Source organism: Propithecus coquereli, unplaced genomic scaffold (genome assembly GCF_000956105.1).
Source record: "Propithecus coquereli isolate 6110/MARCELLA unplaced genomic scaffold, Pcoq_1.0 Scaffold122, whole genome shotgun sequence".
Lineage (NCBI taxonomy): Eukaryota > Metazoa > Chordata > Mammalia > Primates > Indriidae > Propithecus > Propithecus coquereli.
Genome location: NW_012136303.1, coordinates 6,770,020 through 6,779,544, shown reverse-complemented (window position 1 = coordinate 6,779,544; position 9,525 = coordinate 6,770,020). Strand labels below are relative to the sequence as shown.

General features: G+C 56.5%; 1 protein-coding gene across 1 annotated transcript in view; it reads right to left on the bottom strand.

Moving 5' to 3' along the window:
- The window catches only part of EBF4 (early B-cell factor 4), a 52,766-nt gene extending 43,247 nt beyond the window's left edge, over positions 1-9,519 (bottom strand). Inside the window, exons 1-2 of the mRNA XM_012665820.1 lie at positions 9,459-9,519; positions 8,833-8,954 (exon numbers count right to left, since the gene is read on the bottom strand). Coding sequence (XP_012521274.1) covers positions 8,833-8,954; positions 9,459-9,461 — 125 coding nt within the window. The 5' untranslated portion in view covers positions 9,462-9,519. The remainder of the gene's footprint in view (positions 1-8,832; positions 8,955-9,458) is intronic.
- Positions 9,520-9,525: the final 6 nt, after the last annotated feature.

Sequence of the window (9,525 nt, the reverse complement as noted above, 5' to 3'; positions counted from 1 at the left end):
AGGCTAGAGTGCTGTGGCATCAGCGTGGCTCACAGCAACCTCAAACTCCTGGGCTCAAGCGATCCTTCTGCCTCAGCCTGCCAAGTAGGTGGGACTACAGGTGCACGCCACTACGCCTGGCTAATTTTTCTATTTTTAGTAGAGATGGGGTCTCACTCTTGTTCAGGCTGGTCTCAAACTCCTGACCTCAAGCGATCCTCCTGCGTTGGCCTCCCATGATGCTAGGCAGCTCTCATCTTGACTGAAGCCTCATGGGAGGCCCTAAGCTAGAACCATCCAGCTAAGCTGCTCCCTGATTTCTACCTCCCAGAAATTGTGTGAGATAATAATTGTTTAGTATTTGAAGTTGCTGAGTTTTGGAGTCATTTTTTAATGCAGCAATAGATAACTAATATACCATGCTCACTTGACTACAGAGCGCTTTTGTTGAGGGATGTAATTTGGGAAACATGATTAAAGGCCACTAGAAAGTTCTGAAGCCAAGTAAGGCTTAGAAACCACTATGGAGTGGTGGAGGGGGCAATGTGGGTGACAAATGAGAGGCTGCTGCAGGGTTGCAGGGGAGAGGATGGGGATGGTAGAACTGCCTTGGGAGCCATTTAGACCAGCTTTCCCATATGTCCATCAGGGGCACGTTACCGTGACAATGGCTGCCATGTTCATCACTAGTCAATATTTTTCTTCGTATAACTTTAAATCAATTTACTCTTCTACTTGGCTTCATGCTAAGCCGTAATATCTGGGATGTCATGGGCATGAGGGACTTGCTTTTATTGTTTTACTCATATAGATTATAATAAATACATTAATAACAAAAGGAAAATATATTTTTTTTAATTTCTTTTTTGAGATGGAGTCTCACTCTGTCACCTAGGCGGGAGTGCTGTGGCATCAGCCTAGCTCATGCAACCTCAAACTCCTGGGCTGAAATGATCCTCCTGCCTCAGCCTCCCGAGTAGCTGGGACTACAGGCACACACCACCACACCCAGCCAGTTTTCCTATTTTTAGTAGAGACTGGGTCTTGATTTTGCTCAGGCTGGTCTCCTGAACTCCTGAGCTCAAGTGATTCTCCCCTCTCAGCCTCCCAGAGTGCTAGGATTGCAGGTGTGAGCCACCACTCAGGCCAGGAAAAGGAAAATTGTTCTTCCTACTGAGAGCCTGCCCAGGGCCTCAGTGGCCCAGAGAAACGCTGACTTAGGAGGCAGAAATGATGGGTCTTCTTGTCCCCTGATCAACATGGGGGTGGGGGAAGCACTAATACCTTTTCTTTCCTACCAAAGGTTCTTTCTGCAGATGATCCTTTCCCCAGGAACGTCCCCCTTCCCAATCCTTCTGCTCCTGCCTCTCCTCGCCCTCTGGCTGCAGTCCTTTCTTCTGGAGGCCATGACCAGCCCCTCACCCCCTTCCCCAGCCAGCAAGAGGCAGGGAAGCCCCAAAGAGGGCTTTCTATCACAGCGGGTCCCTGATTACTGCTGATGAATATGCTAATGAGGTATCAACATTGAGCTCCTCCCTCCTGCTCCGTGGACCAGCTTAGCTTGAACTCCACCCAGGACAGGTTCCAGGACCACCCAGTGGGAGAGAAGGCCAGAGGAGGTGGCTTTGTGAAGCAACCCCAGGTCAGGTCACTGTGGCCTTTTATTCTGTCATCTCTCCCAGGAAAGGTGCCTGAAGGCTCTCAGATAGTGGGGAGGGAAGGTACAGAGAAAGAAAGAAATAGGGCTTGGCAGGGCAGGGGTGGATGCTGAGAAAGAATGGAATCTCCTAGACCACTCAGCCTGCCCTTTCTACACAGACAGCCTGCACTGCCCAGGCCAAATTCCAGACGGGTGCAGAATAAATCAGTGACACCGGCCTGAGCTCCTACCAACCCCCTTGGCAAATGTCAGCCAGTCCTGGGTCCTGGCTGTCCCCCAGGACTGGACCTGGGAAATCTGGCCTAAGATCCAAGACAAGCTCCCTGCCCAGAGCCCGCCCTCCTTGCAGGAGGGATTACTGGGGAGAAGGGCACAGGCACCAGGAGAGGGGCAAGAGGGCAGGTTCCCTAGGGTCTGTGGACCAGTGTCCAGTGCTGCCAGCCTGGGGGCTGCACTGCCGCCAGTGCCTGCGCCCTGCCCCCTGGCAGGGGTGGGCTCAGTTCTGCTTCCCATGAGGCAGCCAGAGTGGAGTCTTGCCCTTCTCCATTGCAGCTCTGTGGGTCTCGGGCACAGCTGTCCTCCCAGGCCCACACCCATCCATGGGGCTGGTTTGCAGCTCCAGGTAGACAACAGGATGATATTAACGACAGCCCCAGCCCAGCCCCAGCCCCGGGGAGGATTGCAGAGCACAGCAGGGACTGCTCCTTGCCTGGGAATGTTGCCAGCCTAGCCCGTTCATAGCCCTGCTGGACCCGGAGAAGATCAAGGTAAAAGGAGGAAAGGTTTTGCTTTAAAGACATCCTAGTATTTCCTATGAACAAGAGGCAGAAAGGAGCAGCCGGTGGGGAGGAATAGGAAGCAAGAGAGACAGAGGCAGGTGCAGACGGTGCCTTCCTTCTCCTGGTTGATCCCAAGGCCCCTCCACTCAAGACATGCAGGAGGTGACCAATCAACACCCGCCAATGGAATTGCAAGCCCCAAAGGGAGAGAGTTGGGCAGGGGGAAGGGGAGATTTTTTATCCTCTGGGAATAGTTGATGCTCTTGCGATGAGAAAACAAACCAAGATTAAAGAACAGAAAGAAAGAAACATAGAGATACGCTCAAACAACTCAGGAGGTGCTAAGTGCTCTGAGAGCCCCTGATGGGCACACCCTGGGTGCAGATGTGTGGGATACTGGTGGGAGGTGGGGGCCGCTGCCTATTCTCAGATTGGCTTGGAGACAGAGCGATGTGGACCAAGGCCAATGTCTTTGATTTCGTGGTCTCTGAAGTGGGGCTGCCTAAGACAGTCATTGGGATGTGGGGAGAAACTCTGGGATACCTATTGATGTATATCCTTAATCTAAAAGAAAGAAAGGTGCAGGGAAGGGGGAATACAGTCCCTGAAGCCCAGGGAGGCAAGTGTTCTATTAGGGTTTCCCTAGAAGCAGACCCCGTGACAAAGATTCAAATGCCAGTTTACTTGGGCAGTGATTCCAGGACACACTGCGGTGGGGGGTGAGACAAAGTTGAGAAGGTAGCCCATAAACAGCACATTTTCAACAAGTGACCACTGTGGGCAACTGGCGCTCAGTCCCATGGGGAACTCCGGAAACAGCACAGAATGTGTGCCTCAGTGATCCTCCCGGAGGGATGGGTGAGGGGCTGGGGTATTTATCCACCAACTCCCGTCAGTCACTGGGGCTGTTACTTCTCAGGTGCTTCTGGCCTGCCCTGCAAGTGGGCACGTCCTCAAGCAAAGGCAAGCAGATGGCAGCGGGAGAAGCAGACCCTCTACCAAGGGCCCTGTGGGGTATGGGTGGCCACCAACTACCAGCCAGCCAGAGGCCTGGGCTGTGATGGGAACTGGCAGGGCTATAGCCCCGGCCTGAGTGCAGCTCGGCAGGTATCAATTTATAACAAATATAAGAACTGCCTCCCCTGGCACAGGTATTGCTGGAGCCACTAATTCAGAAACATTTTATTCACTTAGCAACATTAGCGAACGAACCATGCCACATAAACGCTTTTTTCAGAAAAATGCAGTTGAGTGACGAAAATGGCCACATTAACCACTTTTGCAAGACTCCAAAATGAATTATACATTCCCTTGCTTTCTTCAAAAGATTGTTTTAAACAGTGTTCAAAACGCTTTCCTCTCAACCCCAGAGTGTGCTAAGGTAGTGGGGCATTTGCTCCCGTCCTCAAGAACCCAGATTTGGGAGAACATGGTCACTTTTGTATTTTCCATCATGCCCTCCTTACCCCTTCCCATCTTTTGTTCTGAAATAGACCAAAAATTAAAGGGGACTGTTTGTGACACCAGAAAAGATTCCACTTGCACAGATACTTTTTGGGCGGAGTAAATTTGCCCTGTAGCAAGCAGGGGTGTGCAGGGAAACCGGGCTCGAGGCAACATCAAGGGCACCCTGACCCTCCCAGCCTGGGTCTCCCAGCCTGGTGGCTTGCGCTCCAGACTATGCCGGGATGCATGTGGGACATGATGGAGGCTGCAGAGGTGTCTGGCTGCATTGCTGGGACCACGTGGCAGGTCCCTGGAGATGCTCCTTGGCAAGGCTGAGCAGGATGCTCTGGGGTCCTTCTCACGGCAGCCGCTCTGCCCCGCCACAGCTGTCTGGAACAGATGAAGCCCCTGTGCAGTCCCTGTTCTCTAGTCATAAAGCCACTCGTGGCTCTTTATACCCTAGATTACCTGCTTATTATAAACCTGAGCAATTTAACAACAGCCAATCAAGCTCATCAGAGGACAAGTGCCTGAGGCTGGAGCCCTAGCCTTCCCTACGAGGCACTCCCAGGACTTCTGCCTTCTGCTTCCTCTCCAAATCCTAACTCTTGGCCACCTGGGCAGCCCAAGATTCTGAGCAGTGCCTTGGCTTGGCCTGCCTGCTGCTTGTCTGGGACGCTGGGGAAATGGGGGACAAGCTCTGATGTCATCAGCAACAGGGAGAGGCTCTTCATTAACTCTGTCTCCTGCCCTCTAAGAGGTGGAAGGAGCAAAAAGTCTATGTCTCTGGCATCCCATCCCTTCTCTCAGATTTCCCTAAAGTCTCTCTCTGCTAAGTCCAGCTCGTCTTTCCCCCCTCCTGGCATGGCTCATAAGTGGTTGTTCCTTTGCTCTTGATCCTCCTTGCCTCCAAGCATCCCTTTGGCCCCCACTGTCCCCTGCAGGCATCCTCTGCCCCTAGGACTGCTGATAAGTGTCACATTGGGCCTGGCATTCCCGCCCCAGCCAAGATCTATTGGCCTAACCCTGCCCAGCCCCTGACATGCCCAGCACCTGGCTGTGCTGCAGATGCAGACCGGGAAGATAAAAGCAGCAGCTCCTTGGGGCACACCCACCTCAACCACGCAGGCGCAGGTGGAGAGAGGGCCTGGTGGCTAGAGGCAGCTGCCCAGACCCTCTGTCCTGAGAGTCCTGCTGGAGAGGAGATTCGGGGCTGGGGAGGCTCCATATCCCCTCTTCCCATGGCCCCAGGCGCTGCCCTGCTCACCTACCCCAGGAAATCGGTAGGCGGGGAGGGAAGGGGAAGGGTCTCCCTGGCCTGCTCTCCCACTCTTCCTCTGGCCCTCGATTCTACCTAAAGGCTGCCTGCCCTGCTTCTCTTCTGCCCACCCTCTCGTCACCCACTCACAGGCCTGCTTGCCAGGTCCCAGGCTGAGGAGTGGCTATTAATTATTAAAGCAAACAAAAGCATTTCCTAGCAGGGAGGCTGGCCTGCAGCTGCTTACAGGAAAGGCAGCCCCAGTGGGCTTCCCTCTCCGGGGCCCTGCTAGTGTGCTGGGACCAGCTCCAGAGGGAGGGCTGCTCTGGGTCCTCCGGGGGTCTCCTCCAGGGGAAGGGCTGGTCTGGGCCCTCCACAGGTCTCTCCAGACTGGGAAGCACATCAGAAGGAGAAGAGAGCTACTTCTGTGCTGAGCACACCTGCAGGAGGACTTGGGTCCGCAGGGGACTCAGGGAAAGAAAGGAGTGCTGGGAAAGGGCGTATGGGACTCAGAGATACAGTTCTGTTGGTTCAGGGCAGGAGCAGGGGTCCTCGTGCAGACTTTCCTGGCAGGGAGACTGTCTCTACCAGCCTTCCAGCCTTCCCTTCTCTTCCCTGTTGCCTCCAGTTTTAAGGGGATGCAGCCCCTCTTCTCTCCCTACCGATCTTTTGTCCGGAACTTTCCTTCCTGTTGGCAGAGCCTCCCTCCCTCACTGATTTTAGCAGGCCTCCTGGGCCTTCCCCTCCTTACCCACCTCCTGTAAAACTTTGACATTGTTGTAAAAGCCGAGCTGCAGAACTGGGGAGGAGTGGCTGCCCCACTACCTGGTTAGGTAGAACCTAGAGCCCTCCAAGGTCAAAGGGGAGCCCAACAGAAAGGAATTCAGGAACTTCTAAGATACACTCCTGCTTTCTTCAGCAGACACTCACTGTCCCCCTACGGACTGCTTGAGCCTGTCCTGGGTGCTGTGGATACAAGGATGAATGGGTCACCAACCCTGTCCTAGAGGAAGGCCCCAGTTGGCAGGGCAAGGGAGACCAGGACAGGCAGAGGACAACAGACACTGGCCTATGGTAAGCTTCCTTAGGCAGCACTAAGAACTGTTCCCCTGGGCACAGATAGAACCAGGTGCTGGGGTGGGTGACCCTGAGGCTGGTGGGACTTGATTCAGTGGGTGTTGTGGGTACTAAGGGCAGGGACTGTTTCAAGAGAAGACAGGACTTACTGGAGGTCCAGCTAATTTTCCAAGTGTCCGTTGGATGCCAAGTATCATCCCGAGGCCAGGAAGGAAGGCTGGGGTCTGATTGTGATTGGCCTTGAATGCCAAGTATCGGGGGAAGTGGGGGATCACTTTATTTTTAATCGAGGGGGAGACATGATCAGAGAAAAGTGCTTCGGAAATATTCCTTTTCTCCTGGTACATGGAAGATGGATGTAGGGGAGTGGTGAGGGGCTGGGGCTGGGGTGGTAAACCAAGGTACAGTTCATCTTCAAGCCAGGAAGGAGTGGGGGGAAAGGGGTGTCAGTGCTCAGAGTGGTGACTGTGGGCACTGAGATGGGGACTAGGACACACAGGGGAGCATCCCTAAGCCTTGACAACCAGGCGCATTTAGGGTGATGGTGAGGAAGAAATCAAAGATGACGCGCAGGCTTGAGGGAGGGTGCTTCTGTGAAAGTTTCTCAGACACGAGAGGGACAGAAACCAGGCAGAGGTCGGAGAGGGAAGCAAGGGCAGGGGAAGGAATTTTGGTTGTTGCTGTTTCAGGATGGGAAGACTTGAGCAGTGGACTGACTGAGGAACAAGAGACAAATGGGACAGATGACAGGCAACGTTGGGAAGAATGAGGAGATGGGATTAGCTTGCTCTCTCCGGCAGCGGGGAGGAGAGTCAACCAAAGCACCGAAGGACCAAATGTCTGGGGGCTCCCAATTTGTGTCGTGGGACAGAGAAGTCTCTAGGCTTGGGGATTAGCAGACCAGGCCTGAAGAAACGCCCCTGTTCAAATTGCAGAAGCCCTCTGAGTCCCAGCAATGTGGCCCTGGGGACTCAGACTGGACACCTCAACCCCACTCAAGAGCCCCTGTGTGCAGACGACACACCTCATGCACCCCACACAGGCTACAAGGGCACTTCCTCCTTCTTCCCTGCTCCCCTTCATCAAGACTGCTGGCTCTGGGCAGGCACTGGGGGGAGGTCAGAGAGAAATGGAACCTTCACTCCCAGAGACCCCACTGGAACTCCTCACCCTTACAAGGAGCTCTCAGCACACAGCCGGAGGTGAGGAGAAAGATGGGGCCATGTGAAGAAATTGACCATCTCAAGTTAAACGAAAGCCAGAACCAACAGAGCGATGGGCAGGATATGAAATTGTAAGCACAGCACAGGAAAACACAAGTTATTGGGGAGAAATACAGGAAGGAAATAGGCTAAAATGTTGATGGTTGCTGTGTTCGAGAGGTGGGATTTGGTTTTTTATTTTCTGGTTTTCCTGGAATATAGTTATATCACTTGTAAAACTTATGGAAATTAATTCATCCACAAGAGCCTTTCTCCTTCTGAAGAGATCAGCTGCAGAGAGAGTCCCCAGCGCTCCCTCCTGATAGCCACGAAAGGGCAGACAAACAAGGCTTCAGTTGGTGCAAGAAACGGGATGTGTGTCTGTTACAGGGTGAGGTGGGGGGGCTAGGAGTGACGTCCTCTGGACAGGACTGGGGGTGTGTGGGCCGGGGTGTCAGGTCTGGTCGGCTTCAGCAATCCCCTATCAGAATCCCTTCAGCCAGCGAGACAGCAGCTACTCAGACTTCTGGGTAGCCCAGGGCCCACTGTCCCAGCTGTCTGCAGAGTCCGCACCTCCCCAGTTCTAACCACTGTGAACTCCCCGTTTGATGTCTAAATGCCATCCTCCCTGCTCACAGCTGGAGGTACAAAAAGCCCAGCGGCCCCAGGTGCTTTGGGGGTGAGCCAATAAAGTTTTAAAGTTCCTGTCCAAATCCCGGAGTCAATCAGCCGCCCAGACACCTCTACAAAGGAGTCAGGGGAGACAGGTGTGGGTGCTGGGTTCCCACTGCCTCCCACAGGACCTGCCAGAAAAGACACCTGAGCAAGAGAGGCAGGGGCCCTGCCCGGTTGCCAGCACAAATCAGTCCAGCCAGGGCGACTGCCCATCCCATCCCTTCCCCGCTGCTCAGCCCCCAGTCGCCTCTGTGGCTCTGCACACCCTCGTTCTCCATCTCCGAGGGGCGTGGGAAGGAAGAAAGGGGCTGGGTTTCTTGCCTTTCCTGACAGAGAGCCGCGGAATTGGACAAGCAGAGGCATTGGGACTGCCCAGGAAGGAGGGGCTGGACGTTCCTAGACGGCGGGTGGCTGTGGGTCACGCACGGCTCAGGGACTGCGGGCAGCGGGGATGCCTCCTCCCTCAGAGCCATGGACGGCCCGGCCTGGGATGGCGTTTACCACCGCGTCTGCGAGCGACCGTCAGAAATCAGAGCCGGGACAGCCAGAGTGGAGGCAGAAGCCCCGCCCCGGCCCGGCCCACAGCCTCCCGAGGAAGCACAGGCGCTCTGGGACAGGGTGGGCGGGAGAGCTCGTCCGGACCGTCCAGAGTTAGGGCTCCTTCCACCCCGCACTCCAGCAGCTAAGCGAGCTGAGCGGAGGCGGCGGCGCGGAGCCGTCCAACCCGAGCGCACCGGGTCGGGTCCAAGTGCTTACCTCTGCGCCGCGGTGCTGGCATCCAGGATGCCCGCGCCCTGCATCCAGGAGCGCACCGAGCCCAGGCCGGCGGGCAGCAGCGGCTCCTCCTTCAGGTTCAGCCCGCCTCGGGGCAGAGCGTCCTGCGCAGGGAACATAAGGGCGCGCAGTCGGTGGGCGCCCCCACCGCCCGGGATCCGGTCCCGCCTAGGCTGCAGGCGTCGCAGCTCAGCCCGACCCGACGGCACCAGGCGCCTCCAGGAGCGCAACGCCAAGTCGGGATGGCTCAGTGCGCGCTCGCCTCCTGGGCGCTCCCTCGGAGAAAGCGGGTCCGCGGGCGCCGGCGCTGTCCCCTCCCCTCCCGGGGCGCGGGGCGGGGAGATGGAGGGATTCCCCGGCGGCCTGAGCACTGGCGGGCGGACTGCGAGCGCGGCGGGGAGGGCGGGGAGCGGAGCCCGCACCGGTCCGCGCGGAGGCGCCCCAGAGGCGCGCTCTGGCGGCTGCCCAGGGCCGAGGTCGTCGGAGGGGGGGCCCGAGCGCCCCGGGAGCTGCCTCGGGCAAGGCGGGGGCGCGGGGCTGCCCGCCCTTTCCCCCTCGCCGCCCCCACCTCCCGCCCGCCCGCGGCGCCGGCGCGGGGCGCTGATTACCATCCGGGAGGCGGAGGCTGCGGGCGCGGAGCTCGGCGGCGGCGGCGGCGGCGACAGTGGCGGCAGC